The 21,489-nt window shown below is 44.1% G+C and overlaps 1 protein-coding gene across 12 annotated transcripts in view; it reads right to left on the bottom strand.

The window, feature by feature from the left end:
* RBM33 (RNA binding motif protein 33) overlaps nucleotides 1-16,742 on the bottom strand; it is a 127,500-nt gene extending 110,758 nt beyond the window's left edge. For 2 of the 12 annotated variants that reach the window (XM_027573021.2, XM_027573022.2), the window contains exon 1: nucleotides 15,450-15,865. In XM_027573021.2, coding sequence (XP_027428822.1) covers nucleotides 15,450-15,501 — 52 coding nt within the window. In that variant the 5' untranslated portion in view covers nucleotides 15,502-15,865. Of the gene's footprint in view, nucleotides 1-15,449; nucleotides 15,867-16,356 lie in introns of those variants that run through there. The other 10 variants (XM_027573028.2, XM_027573027.2, XM_027573031.2 and 7 more) reach the window with 7 other exon arrangements.
* Between the last annotated feature and the right edge of the window lie 4,747 nt (nucleotides 16,743-21,489).

Here is a 21,489-nt window from a genome sequence, read left to right as displayed (position 1 = left end):
AGGCAAACAGATCAACAAATTGTGGACTATCTGTAAGTACAACTCTACTCAGCAATAAAGGAGAATTAAATACTGATACACTCAACAACATGGATGACCTTCAAAATAATTATGCTGAGAAAAGCCAGACCAAAAAAATAAAAGAACACATACTCTCAGATTCCTTTTTATAAAATGGTACTGTTAAAACAGTAACAGAATCAGCATTTGCTCAGGGACAGCAGGGCAGGAAGCAGGAATTAAAAAGGACACAAAGACACTTCTGACGATGACACATTCATTACACTGACTGTGGTTGTGGTTTCATGGATGTATACATATATCCAAACTTATCAAACTGTATGTTTCAAAGATACGCAATCTCCTGTTTGTCAATTACACTTCAGTGGAATCAGTTTTTTAAAAAGATAATTAAGAAACTCTAAGAAACTCTGGTCAGGGATGAAAAAGTCAAATGTCTACAGTAAGTACACAGGGGAATATAAATGAGCAAAGCAGACTGGGTGGAAATTACATCAAATTAGCAGGACTTTACCTTGTTTACAGACAGGAGCATTACCACGTATTACAGGGAATGCATGCCCAGTGAAGGCAGATTCCAACTTTTCAAGAGAAGACAAATATATGGATTGTTCCTTAGTTTTTAAATGTAAGCAACTAATTCAAGTTTCTGGGGGCACCTGGGTGGCTCAGTGGGTTAAGCATCTGCCTTCGGCTCAGGTCATGATCCCAGGGTCCTGAGATCAAGCCCCAAGTCGGGCTCCCTGCTCAGCACAGAGCCCTGCTTCTCCCTCTCCCTCTACCCGTCCCCGCCACATATGCTCTCTCTCTTGCTCTCACAATCTCTATCTCAAATAAATAAATAAAAACCTTTAAAAATAAATAAATAAATTCAAGTTTCTGTGTTAGCTGTCCTTCCTCCCCCGGATTACATACTTCATGAAAACAGAGAGTACTCCCCAGCTATGACAATGTGAACGAAGTCCCAACATTTTATAAGCAAAAAGGTTTGTTCATGGCTTTTTTCACATCAGTTCACAGTGAAGGTATTAATGGTCACAATCACTCCTGGCAGACACTAATTACAACACCCAATTCTGCTGAGGACAGAAAACCTTTATGCCAAGGTAACAATCACCTAGAAACCTTAAAAATTATACAATCCCTGGCCCCACCCTGCATCGGATTCAATGGGCTATATTTTTGTTTTTTAAAGCTTCTCAGTAATTGTAATGACAACGAGAGCTGAGAATCCCTGCCCCCAGTCGACCATAATCCATCAGAGAAGATACGCCAGAAGAAAATTTAACTGTCATCTTGCTATATAAGTACTTCCTGCTGTTAAATCCACAAAAGTCAAAATTAGAAGCCTGGATTATGCAAAAATAGTTAAAATAAATACTTCTCCAAAGGAGAGACCCCCATAAAATGTCCAAGAAAATTAAGGATTAGTGCAAGTTAAGCAGAAACTATGAACAGAACTAAGATCATGAAACCCGATTCCTTCATTCAACAATTATCTGAGCACCTAATGTATGCCCGGCATTGTTCTAAGCACCTGACATACAGGGGTGTACAGGATAAAAATTTCCACCACGTGTAGGTTACAGTCTAACAGGTACAGACAAACAAAATCCCACAAACAAATATATACAGAAAACAAGGAGGAGGGGAGTGGGAGGTGCTAACCAGGCTGATTACAATTTTAAAGAGAATGATCAGTGTAAAATGCATTTAAAATGTACATGGGAAGCGCTGCCAATATAATTAATGATACAGTAACAGCACTGTATGGTGACAGATGGGAGCTAAACTTGTGAGCATAGCATAAGGTATAGAGGTATAGGTACAGAGTTGTCAAATCACTATCTTGTAACCTTGAAACATGTAACGTTTTATTGATTATACTAAAATTTTAAAAACAAAGTGTACATGGGTTGTATCTTTCAATATTTACTGTATTAGAAATTAAAACCAAGGCATTTCTAAAATATTTTATTCACAAATTGATGTAAAAGAAACAATAAACCCATTACACGTTAATGTAACATATTCTTAATGAAAACTGTATTTAAAAAAAGAAAGACTTTTGTTTTGCAAAACTCTTTGTCTCTCTGTAGAAGACAGCTTGATTTTTTACATCTACTTCTGCATTCAGTCTCTTGCAATATATTGTTCTGACTGAAGTGCATGAAAGAAATCCAACTCCAAATATATGTGAAGTCGTAAGAGGGCATTAAGTGTTTCCAGATAATTTCAGATATTCTTGATACTATACCAATATTCGGTAAGTGGCGGTTTCTCAAAGGCTATTTGCAATGAAGAATCTGAAGCCTAATCAATGAACATTTCATACTCTCACCTGTTAAAATGCAATGGTATGTCTTGCATTGTTAATACATCTTTTAACAGGAGTGATTATATAACATCTTGAAAATACAGGTTCACTGAGTTATGCTGTTCTTTCAAATGTGGACACCTTTCATTATTCAGTATCAAAAATTACATTTGTTAATAGCACCACCAATCTCATCAGAAAAGTCTTTAAATACTGGGACGTCTTCAAGTTCACCATAGCAAATACAACTTTTCCAAAATTCTAATTCTAATTTGGAAGCTTGGATTTTCTCATTGGCAATCAATACTGTCAGTTGATTCCTTGAACAGAGGCTCACTTCATTTGCAAGAAAACATCTGCCAAATACTAAAGTCTGAATAATTCTAGTTTTGTCAGTTGTCTTTTCAAATAAAATGGGTGTTCCATGAAAAAACAAAACAACACACAGCAAATTCAGCTCTCAACTCATCAGAAAAGTACTTTCCCTAGAGGCCACAGGTGGTAGTAACAGAAACACCTTATGCATACTTCCCATTTTGTCATAAACCTTTTCTTTTTTTAAGAGGGAGGGAGGTGGGGAGGGGCAGAGGAGAGAGAAAGAGAGAATCTTAAGCAGGCTCCATGCCCAGCACAGAGCCCAAGAAGCAGGGCTTAATCTCACAACCCTGAGATCATGACCTGAGCTGAAATCAGGAGTTGGATGCTTAACCAAATGAGCCACCCAGGTGCCCCAACCAATATTATTTTTTATTAAATGTACTTCAGGGTCAAGATTTAATAAAATTAATAACTTTTACTGCTTCATCAAGGATCTTCCTAAAAAAACTGTTGTTTTTTTCTCTGTGTGGCCTGACTTCTAACAATTTGTGGCCACTGCCTGGATTCATGCTAAGGCAACAAAATGACTCACCATTACTTTTGCAACAATGGTGCAAATGTCACCACAGTAAAAAAGACACATCAGGTTTTAGTAAGCTTATGAAAATAGCCTTGGGGACTCTTTAAGACTTTGAAAGCTGCTGTGGTCCAATCGGTGAACACAGATAGTGTGGACAAGGGTGCTCACCAGGAATGTTTTATCAAGAGGGGAAAAGTGGCAATCAAGCAAATACCCAACCAAAGTCGACAAAGCAGAGAGGGAAAGTTAAAATACAGTCTTGCAATTACATACTAGGCAGCAGTAAGAACTATCACTAGTACTGCTGTACTTCATGGACAAATGTCCACAATAATATATCATAGGGGGAACATCCCACAATATCATGCAGTATAATGTACCACTTTATATGTAAAACGTACACATGTATGTGTGTCTGGAAGGATATCAGCAACACTACTAATGGCAGTTATCTTTCTATGTGGAATTAATTACAGACTGTCTTCTGTTATTTGTCCTTACATTTTTACAGAACCTATTTTCTTTCTTAGAACAACAACTGTCCTTACTAAAATAATATGCAATTATAAAAACTTCTTGTAATACCTACAAGGTACAAAGATGGTATTGAAATCACCCCAAATTTCTCTGATCAGAAATAACAGGGCACCTGGGTGGGTCAGTTGGTTAAGCATCCGACTCCTAATTTCCGCTCATGATGGTCATGATCTCAGGGTCAGATCAAACCCCACACTGGGCTCTGTGGTGGGCATGGAGCCTACTTAAGTCTCTCTCTCTCCCTCTCCCCCATCCTCAGCTAGAGCCAGCTCTCAACAAAAAGAAAAAAGAAAAGAAATAACAGTCATAACATCAAACAAACATCATTCTAAATGTTTATCTATGCACACATTTGAACATATAATGTGCAAACTTTAAACAGGATGGCACAATATTCTTAATGAAGTATGAAATTTCATACTATTTAAATTTATCAGCATAAAAAGCCACTGAAGGGGTGCCTGGGTGGCTCAGTTAGTTAAGCATACGACTCCTGATCTCAGCTCAGGCCTTGATCTCAGGGTCAGGAGTTCAAGCCCTGCACGGGGCTCCATGCTGGGCATGCAGCCTACTTAAATATATCTTTAAAAAAAAAAAAAAAAAAAAAGCCACTGAAGTAAAATCAGTGGAATGACTGAAATTCAAGTAAAACTTTATTTAGCCCAAGAGGTATTCTGAGGTTTATTTCCAGGCCAAAATAAATAAATAAATAAATAAATAAATAAATAAATAAATAAAATACATACAACATAACAGGGGCTGGGGAAAGTAAAAGTTTGGTTCTACAGTAAGAGTTAGGAAGGCTGAGCAGTGACTAGATTTTTGAAAAGCAGATGGGCACTGAGGGAAAACAGCAGAAAGGGTACAAAGTGCTGTATAAGCCCAGAAGACTGTGAATAGTTCGGTAGGTTTGAAACAGCCATTCACGGACAGAAGCAACAGGAAAAATAAATGCTGAAGAGGTAGATTTGGGACATTACTGAAGAATCAATGTGAGAAATCTACACTTAATATGCAACATAAGTGCAGTTTAGAAAAATTATCTAGCAGCAAAAAGCAGCAATAACTGAGCTGATAACAGATAAAACAATGGTCTGAACAACAAAGAACTACAAACCAAGTAATAAGAAAAAAAAATCCTGGCTAGCATCACAGTAAATAGGTGGGAAAATAAGACAATGGATAAGAATCTATTTTTTTCAGATTTATTTATTTATTTTAGAGAGGCAGAGAGAGAAGCATGAGCAGGGGGAGGGGCAGAGGGAGAGAGAGAAACTCCAGCAGACTCCCCACTGAGCACAGAACCCAACTCACGGCTCATTCCCACAACCCTGAGACCATGACCTGAGCCAAAAATCAAGTGCCCCATTATCTTGTCCATTTAGAAACTCCCAAGTCATGTCAACTAAATGACAAGGACGAAAGAGAAGTCAAAACATCAGTATTTTGAACCTGGAATATTAACGGGATGTGAACTGATTGATAAATGTGCTGGTTTATTTTGGGGTTGGGGATGGGTAGAAGGTAATGAGTTTGGTTTTTAAAATGATGCATGGGTCGGGGCACCTGGGTGGCTCAGTCGTTAAGCGTCTGCCTTCGGCTCAGGTCATGACCCCAAGGTCCTGGGATGGAGCCCCACATCAGGCTCCCTGCTCCACGGGAAGCCTGCTTCTCCCTCTCCCACTTCCCCTGCTTGTGTTCCCTCTCTCGCTGTGTCTCTCTGTCAAATAAATAAAATCTTAAAAATAAAAATAAAATAAAATGATGCATGGGTCTTATTACACACCAGTCATCTTTTGTTAATACTAAAAGCAAGTCTGACTTGCTGACTGTGCAGGACTGAATAGTCTCCGATTTTCAGACCCTAGGCAGATGTTGAACAATTACATTCCATTCTGACCCTCATAATCCGGAGTTAGCAGAGAGGTTAAGGGCTCAGTCTCACGAGACTGCCCCACTTCAGATGGTCAGCTTCAAACGGGGTGCCCCAGCTGCCCACACTTCTACTGGCCAACTACAAATTCAGGGGTTCCCACAATCACCCTTCCCCCAGGTTAAATAATTCAACTGAGCAACTTACAGACCCCCTCACAGAACCCAGGAAAACATGATACTGTGACAGTTTCCTATAAAGGATAAAAATGAAGAGCCAGACACAAGTAGGACGAAGCTGGGCGGTGTCCAAGCGCAGAAGCCTCTGTCCCCCATGGTAAGGGTAGGCCGCCCTCCCAACACAGGGATGTGGGACGCTATCCCAAATCCCTTCACTTGAGGGATTTTCATGGCGGTCTCATTAGATAAACATGACCGCTAAACCACTGACCAAAGATGACAGAACTCAATCTCCAGCCCATCTCCTACCTCCCAGGAAATAAGGCTGAGGCTGAAAATTCTAACCCTTTAAACATGTGGTTGGTTTTTCAGGCAACTGGCCCCCATCCTGAAGCTATCTAGGTTACCCCCCCAAACAGTGAGTCATTCATTAGCATACAAAAGACAATAAACTCAAAGGATTTTAGGCGCTCTGGGCCAGGAACCTGTTCACCAGAACCTCACAATGTGACCTTATTTAGAAATAGGATCATTACAGGATATCATTGTTAAGATGAGGTCATACTGGATTAGGATGGGCTCTAAATCCAATGACTGCCGTGGCAATTCCATTTCTGAGTATACCTACAAAAAAACTGAAAACACAGGCTTGAAGAGGTATTTATACACCCATGTTCATGGCAGCATTATTCACAATAACCAAAAGGTGGAAGCAACCCAAGTGTCCACCAATGCATAAATGGATAAATAAAATGTGGTCTAGCCATACAATTGGATATTATTTAGCCTTGGAAATGGTGACACCTACTACAACATGCATGAACCTTGACAACATTATGTTACGTGAAATAAGCCATTCACAAAAAGACCAATGTCAAATGACTGCTCTTACACACACAAGGTCCCAAGAGTAGCAGCAATCATAAAGACAGAAAGTGGACTGGTGGGGTGCCAGGGGATGGCGGAAGGGGAATGGGAAGTTTTGTGGGGACAGAAGGAGTACGGAGGTGGAATACAGAAGAAATACGACTGACCATGATTTCGTATCGCTGTAACTAGATGACGGACATACAGATTATTTTTAAGTGGAAATTTTTCCCACAATAGGTCTTTTTTTAAATAAGAGGTATTTTAAAGTAAACTATGAATAATTTTCTACTTCTGACGAAGACTCAAAACATCTGACTGTATACTGTTGATGAGAGTGTGTGAGACATGATGAGACAGAGGCATTCTTTGACCAGTGGTGGCAGTGCAAAATGGCACAAATCCTACACAGAACTGTGCTGGACAATACCTGGCAAAAATCTACATGCCTTTATCTCTTTTTCCTCACTCTGACTAGTCTAAACCAAAGACACACTGGCAAAAATACACAATGACATACACACAGACTAACCTTCGTGGCATAAAATAAATATTATGTATTGGTTACGAATACATATACGTAGATGTATTTCTTAATTTAACAACTTGACAAATAGATATTGGAAATACACCAAATTCCCGACAGTGTGAGACTCCGGAGAAGAGGATCCCGCAAAGCGTAATGGGGACCTTATCTGTAATACTGTCCTTCACTTAAAAAACAAACCTGATGCGAATGTGACCAAATGTTAAATGCTAATTCCAGCTGTGAGGTTAACAGGTTTGTGGTGCTACTCTTTACAGTTTATTTTGTTGAATGATCTCTCCCGGCACACAGGCCACCAGGAAGTGAGAGGGGCCCAGACAAGTACTGCTTTACGCGGGTTAGATATCCTCTCAAGCTCCGGCCACAAGGTACGGACATGGAACAGATGCTTGAAGGGAACCATTCATGATGGAGAAAAAGTTGTTTTTTTGTTTTTTTTTTTTTTAATGTAGGAAGAAGCTCATCATGTGCAGAGACTCTGCACGGAGGGGAAAAGTGATCAAACATGAGGGAGAAGCAAAGGAGGGAAAATGACGGGCAGCGAGGTCCCGAAGGGAAAACCGCTGGGAACCCCAGCACAGGTCTAAGCTCGTGCAAGCTTGGGGGGAAGTTTGGGCTGAAAAGGCTTTTTCTGAAGAAAGCAATTTCATCTACTGACACCAAAGAAATGAGAAGAAATAGTTTAAGTAACGCAGCGAGGAACAGCTCCAACAGCAGCGGAGCAGAAGACAAGCAGAGGTTCCCAGACGGAAGGAAGGCGGCCCTCGGCGCGGGCGAGCCTGTCCTCGGACGCACACCGCACCGAACGATGCAGGAAGCAAGAGCCTATTTTCTTCCCCCCTGGAATATGGAATAATGGACTATAAAAATGGAGATGGAAAGAACCATGACTTGAAATCCTAGGAAATAAAGTAACACAAGAACTCTTGGCCCATTTTTATTACTCTTAATTTCCTACAGTCATTTTCCTTCTGTTCACCTTTAGAATACGGACAAATCCTTTTTGTAAAGTTGCAGTTTTTATCTGTCACACTGAGCAGAACCAAGAGAACAAAAGTTGTCCACATAGTCCAGCTGAAGCCAGAACAAGGCATCCCTGAAGTCCAAGGGGAAGATTAGCTCAGCAGGACAAGCGTGATCGAGGGCCCACCCGTGGACTCTCCCTGGAAGGCCAAACGTGGTGCTAGACAGTCACTCTATTTCCATAAGGGAGCCTGCTTCCTTAGAGCAAGATTACAGGTATCTACTGGAATTTTTACACCTTTCAATTACACAGCAACCGATGTCTATAACTAACCCAACTCTCTTAGCATTCTATTTCTTCTTTTCCAGGAACCTGAAACTTGGATTAGAAACAATATAAAACATTAGCTTGAACAGGGTTCTAGTCAATTGCCTAGTCCAAGGGCCAGCAAATTACAGTCCACAGGCCAAGTAGGGTCTGCCACCCATTTCTGTCCAAATCTGGCTACTACCTGTTTATGTAAATAAGCTTTTACTGGAACACTGTATGCCAATTCAGTTACATATTGTTCATAGCTGCTTTCAACCTACAAGGGCAAAAGAGTAATTGCAACAGAAACCACGTGATCCGCAAAGCCTAAAATATTTACTATTTGACCCTTTACACATAAAATTTGCCAATCTTTGCTGTAGTCTAAAGGTTCTCAACCTTCTTTTTACCTCAACATCATTCTCATGTTGATACGCTCACATTCTGAAATCACCCACAGTCAAATTTCCATATTTTATAGGCAAGTAAATCTAGACCCCTTATTTAAACCATAACTAGAAAAAACAATCAGGGTAATGTTTGAGAACTTTGAAAGCGAGCATATTAGCCCTACAGAGTAAAACTACCAAATTGAGTAACCAAGCAAAATATTCAGAGAGAGGCCCTACGCCAGGCTGTTTGGAAAATAACTTGTAGTCATTGTTTTAACAATCTCTCACATGGGGCACCTGGCTGGCTCAGTCTATTAAGCTTCGGCCTCTTGACTTCAGCCACGGCGCCTGCTGGAGATCCTCCTCCTCTCTCCCTTTCCCTCTGTCCCACCCCCAAAATAATAAATAATCTCTCCCTGGACAGGTTCTCCCTAAAATGAACTTTGTATTTTGTTTAGGAAGTGCAGGGCACATTGACCAGTTGCCCTGTCTTACAACTGAATTCTCCTTCCGGTCTTTGGGTATCAACCATAGTATGAGTCCTAACGGAAGACAGGGCTCTGCCTCCCAATATGGAAACTATAAAAGGTAGATCCTTGATTCTCTATCATCCTGGGCAGCCTGGAAGAGGACAAGTGGTCTGAGCTCAGCCAACCGAATGTTCCCATCACGACTTAAGAATTAGAGGAAATGATACCCCACTTCTTTCCCAAGAATCTCGACCTCTTTTAAAAAAGTGAAACCTTCAAAAATAAAAATAAATAAGTGAAACTTTCTAAACTGGTGAAGATCAGTTGCTAAATAGGTGAAATTCAGGGGAAGAAACGTCAAAGAAAAGGAGAAAGTCCACCCACCAATCCCTCTTTTGCCTTCCACACACGTAAGTAACAGTTGTGCTGACTGAGGTCGCCATACTCACCGCAACCGTGCACAGGAAATGCAGGAATACGTTTCTCTGTGGGGCTCTGAGTTAGACTGTGAGAGGCAAGGCAAGACGCTCGCAGAAGGTCTGAGTCCCAATTATCCTAACAGTTATTCTCAGGTGGCAAAGGCAGGACATACACACACAGGACAGGAGGCCGTCTGGGAGGTGAGAGGGAGCTCCAGAAAACCATGTTGCTGCACCTGGGTTTGCAGGAGCTATGAGAGTCAGTGGTGACTTCTTGAGAATTGATAGGGTCAAAAGTCAACACCTGCAGTGCTGCAGGCCAAGAAGGCCGTGAGATTCCCCAAATCTTCAGTGTCACAGGACTTCCAGGCAAACTCCTGACAACCAGACTGAGATCATCACAGAAAGTTTTCCTGACCGTTGTACCTCCACCTTTCTAAGGATTGTGTAAGCCTCTAATTCCTGTATTAAAATTGCTTCATACTTGAAATGCATAGCATGGCTTCTGTTCTGACTGAAACACAGACTGATAAAACTCAAATAATCCGAGCACTACTGAAGAGCTTAACAGAGACTTCATTTTACTTCAACAAGCTATCATTTTTACATTGGTTTTCTCCTTTAATCCAACTGCAAGTCTTCCTTTTTTTTTACAGATGTGAAAACCAAGACTAACCAAGGTTAGTAAACAACAAAACCAGATTTAAACTCAGGCCTACCAAACACCAAGTACAGCACTCTTACATTTATTTAGGAAGCAACTGTAGTAACACACCCTCTGATTTCCTATATAAAGTATTAGAGAACAACTATGACTTCGTTGATGATTAGGTAAGAAGATCACTTACTCATGGCACCTACTAAATCACACAGGCAGGATCACTAAGTACAGGTTGCAATCTGGGGGTGTACAAGGCACATACTCTCACTGAATTACACTGTCTTAATTGACTTAGTTAACACTTTCAAAATGGTCTTATATATAAGTATTAGAGTTCCATCTTCTTTCAAAAAAGAGGAGAAAATATAAAAAGATCAAGGATAGCGGACACATTTCCCCATAGCTAAAACATCTACAGATAAACAGCATTTGACCGGAGAGGAACAGAATCCCTCCTCCTGAAGGAGTGGCAGCCTCAGAGCATCCCTGGAGCACAGCCCCACCAGCAGCTGGGAGCCTGCCCCAGGCCCCAGAGCAGCCCTGAGTGCTGCGCTTCTCCAGCCTTACTCAGTTACATAATCTCTTACTTCCCTCTATGAACTACCACAGTGCCTATCTTCCCAAAAGCATCTTAACGAACTGTCTCTTTATTCCTATGTTTTGTACGTAACTGAAGCATCAGAAACCAATAATAAGAGCTTCAGAAGGTGTAAACAGAGGAAATGAAAGGGAGAAAAATACAAGAAAATTTCCCAGAACTGAAGATGCGTATTTCCACACTAAAGTGTCCACCAAATGCAAAGCACAATAAGACAACCTAGGCTAAGGCAATTTTAGAACACTGAGGAGGAATTATTAAAATCCTCCAGGGAGAGGAAAAGGTCACATACAAAGGAATCAGAATGCCATCAGACTTTTCAACAGTAAAAGTGGAAGCCAGAAAAACAACACAACACCACCACCAAAAATCTAAGGAAAATGAATTCAAGTCTAGAATTTTAGGCCCAACCAAATCATCAATCAAGAATAAAGAATTTGTTCACACACACGAGCCTCAAAAAAATTTACCTTTAACACACCAGAAATGGTAGTGTTGAACCGTACATTAATTCAAAAATATAAACATAAAAAATTATTTTTCCAGGGGCACCTGGGTGACTCAGTCGTTAGGCGTCTGCCTTCGGCTCAGGTCATGATCCCAGGGTCCTGGGATCAAGCCTCGCATCAGGCTCCCTGCTCCGCGGGAAGCCTGCTTCTCCCTCTGCCACTCCCCCTGTGTTCTCTCTCTCAGTCTCTCTCTGTCAAATAAATAAATAAAATCTTTAAAAAAAAAATTATTTTTCCAGAAAAATTTACCAAAACTGACCCATACAGGGGTGCCTGCCTGGCTCAGTCAGAAAAGCATGCAACTCTTGATCGCAGGGTCATGAGTTCAAGCCCCATTTTGGGTGTAGAGATTAAACAAACTTAAAAAAAAAAAATTACCCAGAGATTTCTAAAAAGCTAAATTAGACCAATAATGGTAGAAGAAACTGAAAAATAAAGAGCTACCAGACCCAATGGCTTTGCAGACAAAAGTTCTTCCAACTTAGATTTAATGCAGAGATTTTTTTACACTGTCCCAGAAAACTTCACAACTCATTCTAGGAAGCCAGCATTTCATAAAAAAAAAAAAAAAAAAAAACCAGGATAGCATACATGCACACACAAATACAAAGGAAAAAAACTATAATCTGATCTTTCTTAGGATCACAGATAAATCCTAAAATGAAATTCAATAATACATTAAAAAGAACAAAGCACGAAGAAGGTTTTGAGACCAAGAATGCAAGGCTGGTTCAGCACTAGAAATCTATCGATACAATACATTAAGAGATTAAAGAAGGGGTCTCATAGATCACCTCAAGAGATGCAGAAAAAGCCTTTGATAAAATTAAAAACCTAAATCAAAAAACCTTTTTCTCTGCTAAAAGCAATAACTGTAAGAAAGCTATAACAAACACCATACTTAATGGCAAAACATTAAAAGAACACTCGCTAAAACTCAGAACAAGATGACAAGATAGAGATGCCTTTCGCCACCCATATTCTTCAACATCATACTGGAGGACTTGACAGTGAAAGCCTCCAAGACAAGTAGAAAAAAAAGAAATGAGAGCTATAAATACCAGAACAGAAGACTCTGCAGGTGTGACTAACCAGGAAATCTAAAGTACCAAACTATTAAAACAATGTTCAAAAAACCAGCTATATATAATTCAATTATATTTTTAAAAAGCTTTTCTATAATAGACCAGTAACGAATGTGAGAATGTAGGAAGATAAAAAACGCCATCTACGGTGACAAATATAAAATATTTAAGAATAAAACAAAAAACCACATAAAGAAAATTTTACTGGGGCACCTGGGTGGCTCAGGTGGTTAAGCATCCGAGCTCTTGATTTCAGCTCAGGTCATGATCTCAGGGTCTGGAGATGGAGCCCTGCATGGAGCTACCCCTCCCAACCTCCCCGGGGCACAGGCTCTCTCTCTGAAATAAATAAATCCTTAAAAAAAAAAACTTACTTAATGTTAAGTTCCATAAGGGTACGGATCTCTAGTATATTCGCTATATACCCCAGCCTCTTAGATTAGTGCCCAGCACAGAACAGGTACTCAATGAACACTTGGTAGAGATGCCTGACAAAAAAGAAAAGCCTGACAGAAACACTCCTGTTACTAGATGAAAGGACCCATATTGTAAAAATATCGAACACTCTCTAAATAAACTCGATGCAATCTCAATAGAATTCCAGTAGAATTCTTTATAGAACGTGATTGATGATTCTGAAGTACATTTTTTTAAGCACATAGACTAATCAAGAACCTTCTAAAAAAGAACATGCCATCATATATACATAACATATATCCCTACATACCCGCATATATATGTACACACACACCATGAAGTAGTAATTCTAAAAAACTGTTAATGGGATCTTAATATATTATGAAGATGGAAAAGATGGAGCATTCAATAAATCGTATTAGAACTGTTATAGGTCCCAAAAGCACACAACACCCAAAACAAAACTCCATATGGAATTAAAGCTAGCTATAAAAAAGCACAGAATCATAAAATGTTAAAAGCATAGAGGAACTCTTGGCATAGAGACGCCATTACAAAAAGAAAAAAAAAAAAACTTACAAAAACAAGTGACGTATTTCAGAGTAAAAATTTTAAACTTCCATATAGTGAAAAGTTTAAAACAAAATTATTTATAGGACAAGCACAATTTTTAAAAAGGGGGTTAATAATCCTGAGAAAATATACAAGGAATGAAAAATATATAAATAATGACAAAGAGATCAACCACCCAATAAAAAAAGCTACACGATATAAACATGCAATTCACAGAAAATATATGAAAAGATGCCTACTTTCTCTGTAGATCAGGAAAATATAGCAACATTATGTCTATTCTGTCCCAAGATGAACAAAAATTAAAAAGATTCTTAGAAAGGGCATGGGAAATGGGGTACTCCCACACACCACTGAGGGGGGATAAAGTGGTACCAACTTTTTTTTAAGGACAACTTTCAACAGCTATCAAAATTTTAAATGTATGTAACTTGCAACACAGTAGTTCCACTTCTAGAGGTTTGTATCCTCCAGAAAACTGCATAAGCACACTAGCTTGTGTCTATAATAGCTGTTTAGCACAGTATTTTCCATAGTAGTTTAAAAGCAGAAATAACTGAAACGGCCATCCATAAAAAAATGATTAAATGCTCAATAGTACTGACATGGAAGATCCCCAGGACCTACTTTTTTTTAAGATTTTATTTATTTATTTGAAAGAGAGAGAACGAGAGCAGGTGCACAGGGGCTGGAGCAGTGGGAGAGGGAAAAGCAGAATCCTCGCGGAGCAGGGAGCCCCACGTGGGGCTCGATCCCAGGGCCCCGAGATCATGACCTGCGCCGAAGTCAAATGCTTAACCGAAGGAGCCACCCAGGCGCCGCCGCAACCCTCAGGACCTACTTTTAAGTGAACAAGGCGAACTGTAGAATACTACATGATTCGGTCGGTACCCTAAAAGACCACAAAGCTAAAAATTAAAAATGCTCAACTTACATATGCACAGAAAAGGGTTTAAGAGGATTCACAAGGAAAATATTTCGTACTTTAATTCACTCATTTGTCAAATTACTTGTTGAACATACACAATGTGCCAGGAACTTGGAATAAGCGGCAAGTAAAACAGGTAGCAATCCTGTCTTCACGGGGCTTACAGACTAGGGGGAAGGAGATTTTTTTTAAAAAGAAGCAAATAACAAAGTAAAATTACAAGCTGGGATAAATGCTCTGCAGAGAACAAGGCACAACAAAAGGGAGAACAAGCGGGGGGTGGGCACTCCCTGGGTAAGGCCTCCCGGGGAGCCTGAGGCCTGGCCAAGGGGCAGCCAGCCCCGCCAGAGCGCGGGACCGCGCCCCCAGCGCAGAGCAGGAGGGCCGGCGAGGCCGGGGAGGCGCGGGGAGCCCCGCACGTGGGACTCACAAACCTCGGGAGGATTCTGGCTTTGGTCCACGAGCAAGGGAAACCGGCTGCCTGTGCTGGAACGGCAGGAAAACCTCCAAAACGTCAAGGATAAGGCCTACCCAATCCTCTAAAACAGCAATTCTCCAACTTTCTGCACTCAAATCCATCAGGACACCGAAAGGCTTTTACTTCCGTGAGCTGCACTCACGGACACGGACCATCCACCACCGAGCAGCTGGTCGCTGGAAAGAACGCGCCGGCACACGTCCCAGCGGCCATCGGCGCCCCGTGTTCACGCCCTGCGGCCTCTGGAAAACGCCACCGAACGCGGGGTTCGCGCGGACGAAAGCGGGGCCGGCCCAGAGGCCCCCGCTACACTTGGAGGACGAGACAAAGCGCAGGCTTCCGGCCCCCGGAAGGTAACCGAGTCAGGGACACCCCGCATTTTCAAATTTTTAACTAGAAAGCCTCACCTCTAACAAGCAAGAACGTCACCCGACGGCAGGGCGGTAGGCAGCAAACCATCCTGCGCGAAGCGACTTCTGCGTTTAGCCTGCGCCTTCTTCCCCTTTGCCACAAACGTTTTAATACCCAGGCCCCGGTTCTGAGCGGGACGACCGCGACGTAGTCTCGGGAGGCAGGACCCAAAGGCCCTCCGGCCTGGACGCCGGCACGACGCTCCGGGAGTGCGCCCGCAGGCTCTTGCCCACGGAACTCCCCACCTGACCGGCCGCTTCACCAGGGCTTCCGCGCAGTCACTGAAGTCACTTTCAAGTATTTTTCCATATTTAAGATGGAAAAAAAAAACCCTACCTCAATCAACAAAACGTAATTTCACCAGTGATTTTTACCCGGCATTTTAGGTGCCCTGTCAAAACCACGGATGCTCGCGAAACCAGGGGACACCACGCAAGGGAACGGATTCAGGTCTAAAGGCATCTCGCGCCGCTTCGTCTCTGCACACGGCTGAGGACGCCCCGGCACGTTCCCCGGCCCGGGGAGGGCTGCACGCAGCCGCCGACCCACGAGCCGGGGCCCTTCCCCAAGGGCTCCGAGTCCCCGAGGTGCCGCACCGCCCCACACTCCTGCACGACGGGGCTCTGCCCCGGGCCGGGACCCCACCTCAGCCGGTCAGAGGCCCCTCTCCCACAAACCCCGCTCTCGCCCGCTCGCCCGGTCCGAGCGGGTCGCGGCCCCGCAGGCCGCAGCCTCGCCGCCCGGGGCCCGCCGCCGTGCCGAGGGGCCCACGGCTACGTGCTGCAGGCGAGCGCCGGCACCGAGGCTCGCGGGCCACCGCGGCGCGGAGACCGACGCGGGAGGCAGGACGACGCGGGCCAAGGGAGCCCCGGCCCGTCCCCCCGCGCGGGGCGGCTCACGTACCTCCGGCGCCGGCTCCTCCGCCCGCTCCCAGGGCGGCCGCCATGGCGCTCGCGGGCCCGGCCTTCAGGGTCGCCCCGCCAAGCCGGCCGGTGGGCCGCCGGCCGGCCGGAGCCCGGGAACGCGCGGCGGAGGACGGGGGACGAGGGGCCGGGACCGGGAACAGGGGGGAGGCGGCCGGCGGTCTCGGGCACCCCGGCCCGGCTCCTCCGCAGGAAGAAAACAACAGACTATCGCAACATGGCCGCCGGCCCGCCCGCCGCCGCCGCCGCCGCCGCCGCAGTGCACGCCGGGATGATGGCGACCGGCAGGGCGGGCGCGGACCGCCTCCGCGGCGCGGCGGCTCCGGGCCGCCTCCAGGGACGCAGGGCCAGCGCGGAGGGCGAGCAGACGCGCAGGCGCCGCGCTCGACTCCGGCAGCCGCCGGGTTTGCAGCGGCGTCGGGAGCGGTTGCCGGCCGTAGCCCGGTCCCGGGTTCTGTCGTACGGCGCTTTGCGGCAGTTGGCGCCGCGCTTTCCGGCCGGCGGCCCGCGGGGCGGTGGGCGGGGCCGGCGCTGCCGCCCGGGCCGGGGCGGGGCGTACGCGGAGAGGCGAGCCCTGCGTCGGGAGCCGGGCTGTAGGGGTTATCGCGACGCGCTGAGCCACGGAGCGCCGAAGTCAGTAGGAGTTTGCACTTCAGAGCAGCGAGAAAGGCCAGAAAACGAGGTGCTGGTGAGTGACGTCAAGGAAAGGACACGGGGCTTGGGGAGGCGTGTGTGCTTGTTGGCAGTTGGGGTGTGGGGGCTGTGGATGCGGTGGGGTCGTGGAGTACACACGAGCTGCAGACCTGGACTCAGTGACAGCGAAGGTGGGGGCTTACGGGGGAAGGAAAGAAAGGGCCGTCGGGGTAGAAAGAGGAGGCTGAGCAGAGACTCAGAGATGTCAGAGGACTTCCTGGGGACCGAGAACTGCCAGCGTATTGGGGGAGGAAAGAGGAAGTAAGACGTGAGCTGCAAAGGGGAACAGGGGCCAGATGCATCCAGGCCTTTGGGGCATTTTCCTGAAGCTGTAGGGCGTGTGAGAAGGCTCTAACAACAGAAGTAACAGGATAAAATTTGTGTTGTAGGAAGACGGCTCTGACAGCAGGAGAGCCGATGCGCAGCATGGAGAGGTAAGACACCCTTAGGAAACGGCCGCCGCAGTCCAGGCAGCAGGTGGCTTCCTGCATGGGAAGGTGGACATGTGACAAAACCTTAGTGGTAGACTACACGAACTATAAAATTCTTTGAACTTTTACGTACGTTTGAAGTTTTTCATAATAAAATGTTTGGAAAAAATAAGTTTTCCTGGATTAATAACTAATGTTAGTAATTCTCCTCTAAAAGATAAAAACCAAAGAACAATTTTAGAAGTTATTTTGATTCAGCTGCATGTAATCACTGCAAAAAATAATAACGATAAGCTTGGTAAGCAACCGGCATAACTAAGTCTCCATCAGAAAGCACATCAGCACATCCGATTTCAAATGGCTTGAACCTCTCATCAGCTTGCATTACTTTTTGAACTGCGGAGGATGGAATTCCTAACTCAGAAAATGTTTTTCAGGTTGGTTTCACTGGTGATCTAATCACACACACACATCCTGGTGATCTTAAGAAGGATGATTCAAAAAACCAAATACCCAAAGATGAAACAATCTCATAGATACGTTGTAGCTGGGTTATAATTGAGGAAAGACCTCTATCTCAGTTATGAATGACCTAAAAATGAATTCCTCTAGGACACGAATCTCTACATTTTTTCATAAGACACCCACTGGAAAAACTTGAGCATGGACACCAAATATGTGAAGATGTTGATAAAGTACAGTGAGTAAAGGTTTAACAAACCCCTTTTCTTCTCAACAGACAGATTTCACTTTGGGTTGACTTTTTAGCTTGTCCTAGAAACCTATGGAGTCAGAATGTCAGCTGTGTTATAAAACATCATTGGTCCTGTTAAAGATGCACTCTGGCTGGTACACTTTTTCTAGCTGGAGAAAACGGAATGATCTTTAAACATCTGTCAGGAAGCCAGACCTTTAGGCTGTTTTAACTGAGTTTGGGGATCTAAAAGATAAACTCAGGTAACTATTATGAGATGTATCAGTTCCCATGGCCGAAGACTGCTGAGCCAGGGCCACTCCTACTCCATCTTACCCTGAGTGACAGCTGGGGAGTCACGAGCAGCTCTGCCAGGAGCTCAAGCACGCCTATATGGACCACAGAGAGGAGTACCTGATAATGCCCTGCCCTCAACATGTGTTTCTTCTCTGTCCTCTTAAATGAAGCTGCTGCCAGTTGTGGCATTACAGGAGTGTAAATGGTTAAACCTAAGAAGGCCTAGTGGGCACTTACAATTTCATACATCTCCCACTGAAAATCTTTCACGTTCATCTTTGTTTTTAGTTAAAAGTGAATATAGAAGCTTTCCTCTTATGTCAATAGGGACTGAAAAGTCTAGGGCCCCTCCCTCCTGCTCTAAAACTGATTTTGCAGAAAAAAATGTGTTGGGTTGCTGGATTTTAGAAATTAAGACAAATCTCCAGGGGATCAAAAGAGAAGGGGGGGAGAAAAGACCTAAGCTGTAAGTCGTGAGCATATAAGAAAGGTAGGTTTCTCTGAGGGAAGGTACCTTGTTGGCACTGGTAATAAGAAATAAGTTCTTAGCCCTCTGGTGGGGTGAGAGAGTATGGACCTGAGGCTCCCAGATTAAGCCAGAGATCCTGGAAGGGCTTCCTCAAATCATGCTTCCATGTTTTTCACAGTTTAAGATCAACCAACTGTGAACTTAAAATCAGAGATCACGAAATACAAGGGAAGAAACCACTGTAATTGAGAGTTGGAAAGATAAAAGCTGTAGATTGTACTTCCAAGGACCTCAGATATTGAAGTTATCAGAAACAAAATATATGAACTGTTTAAGGAAATGAGTGGAAGTGAGAAACCAAGAGGAGCCGCCACCGTAACCAGAGAGCCGGGCTGTCCTTTTGCTCTCCCAGCCTTCTCCTCAAACAGTCTTGTCCTAAAGCCACTAGGGGGCACTGGCGGTGACATGGCGGCGGGGGGGGTAGGTGGACACAGCTGTGCTGACCCAGATCTGAGTATCAGACCCCATGCCCCATAAGAGGGCTGCCCGGTATGGGAAGTGAGATCAAAAGGGTGAAGAGTATGTCCTTGTTTGTTGGCGGGCCAGGGTAAGGAGTCACCTGAGCAGAGTAAGGAGGGCCTCTGCCCATGGGACTAGTGCAACACAGAGAGTCCCAGCCTGGGTAGGATACCAGGACATCACCCCGGGCGGGCCCATAGAATCTACTCCATGTTAAACTTTTCTATAAGTTTTGTATTGCTTTGAAACAAACAAACAAAAAATATTAAAAACAGGAAAGGAACAAAGAGAACGTTGTTTAAAAATGTAATTGCTGAATTGTGGTGACGGTGATGGTATCACAGGTGTGTGCACGTGTCCAAACTCATCCAGTCGTGTACATTGAATACGTGCAAGTTTTTGCGTATCAATCATACCCCCATAAAACTATGACAAAATGAACCTTTGGAGTAAAATCCCAACAGAAAGGTTAAATAGATGAGACCCAGTTGAGGGAATTTTAGAGTTGAGGACAGGCAGGAATGGATTGCCCAGAATGGACCGCAAAGAGGAAAGGCATGGAACAGTGTGACGGAGGCGTTTCGCAACTGGGAGGGCAGAACAAGAGTGTCAGACTGCGGGTGCACAGAAGAGAAAGACCGTGGAAGAGAGGCAGTATTTGTGAAGATGACTCCTGAGAATTTTCGAGAACCAATGAAAGACATAAGTCCACAAATACAGGAAGCATGATGAGCATCAGGTAAGCAAAGTTAAGAGAAATCTACACCTAGATGCATGTGATGCAACTAAAGAATGTGTCCAAAAAAGGAGAAAACCTTAGAAGCAACGAAAAAGAACCTGCCACATCTGGTCATGCCAGAGCAGCGGGGGCAGGCTCCCTGCACATGTTACAGCATGAAAGCTGGACAAATGTGAAACGCACTGTTTTCTGGTGTTGGACAACATGCAGCGCTGGACCGCGGTCACCAAGACAGAGGAAACCACCACAGTGGGCCTTACATCCAGCTTTCTGCCAGGAAGCACTTTCTGGACGTTGGAGGAGGAGGGGAAACTCAAGTAAAACCCAGCGATCATAATGACTTGAGAGATCAGAGTTTCGAGGAGCTGATGGGGGCATTTGTGGGGCTCAGTGCTAGAGGTGATGGAGCTACATTGAGAAGGAGCCCCAGAAATCTGCATGGGGTCACCTGGAATGTCACTGCAGGTGAAAGCCCATGAGGATGGGAAAAGTACAAGAAGAGTCAGCTGTAAGTGGAACAATTCCCAGAGTTCACACCACTGTCCCCATGATCTCCATGGACGTGTTCAGAGCTCCTGAGGTATGTGCATCCCACTTTAGATATGGCTGCTTCTCCATTTCCTAGGCCAGCATTTCTCAAGGCTCCATCAATCTTAGAAATTCGCTTTAAAATCACTTTTGGGTGGGCGCCTGGGTGGCTCAGTCCATTAAGCGTCTGCCTTCGGCTCAGGTCATGGTCTCAGGATCGAGTCTGGCATCGGGCTCCTCTCACCAGTCAGAATGGCTAAAATTAGCAAGTCAGGAAATGACAGATGTTGGCGAGGATGCAGAGAAAGGGGAACCCTCTTACACTATTGGTGGAAATGCAAACTGGTGCAGCCACTCTGGAAAACAGTATAGCAGTTCCTTAAGAGGTTAAAAATAGAACTATCCTATGACCCAGCAATCACACTATTAGGTATTTACCCAAAGGATACAAACGTAGTGATTCAAAGGGGCACCTGCACCCCAGTGTTTATAGCAGCAGTGTCCACAACAGCCAAACTGTGGAAAGAGCCCAGATGTCCACTGACAGATGAATCAATAAAGAAGATGTGGTGTACACACACACACACACACACACACACACACACACACACTGGAATATTACTCAACCATCAAAAAGAATGAAATCTTACCATTTGCAATGACATGGTTGGAACTAGAGGGTATTATGCTAAGCAAAATAAGCCAATCAGAGAAAGAATTATATGATTTCACTCATATGTGGA

The sequence above is a fragment of the Zalophus californianus genome, chromosome 12 (genome assembly GCF_009762305.2).
Source record: "Zalophus californianus isolate mZalCal1 chromosome 12, mZalCal1.pri.v2, whole genome shotgun sequence".
Classification (NCBI taxonomy): Eukaryota; Metazoa; Chordata; class Mammalia; order Carnivora; family Otariidae; genus Zalophus; species Zalophus californianus.
The sequence above is the reverse complement of the archived record's forward strand: the minus strand, read 5'-3'. Positions and strand labels throughout refer to the sequence as shown.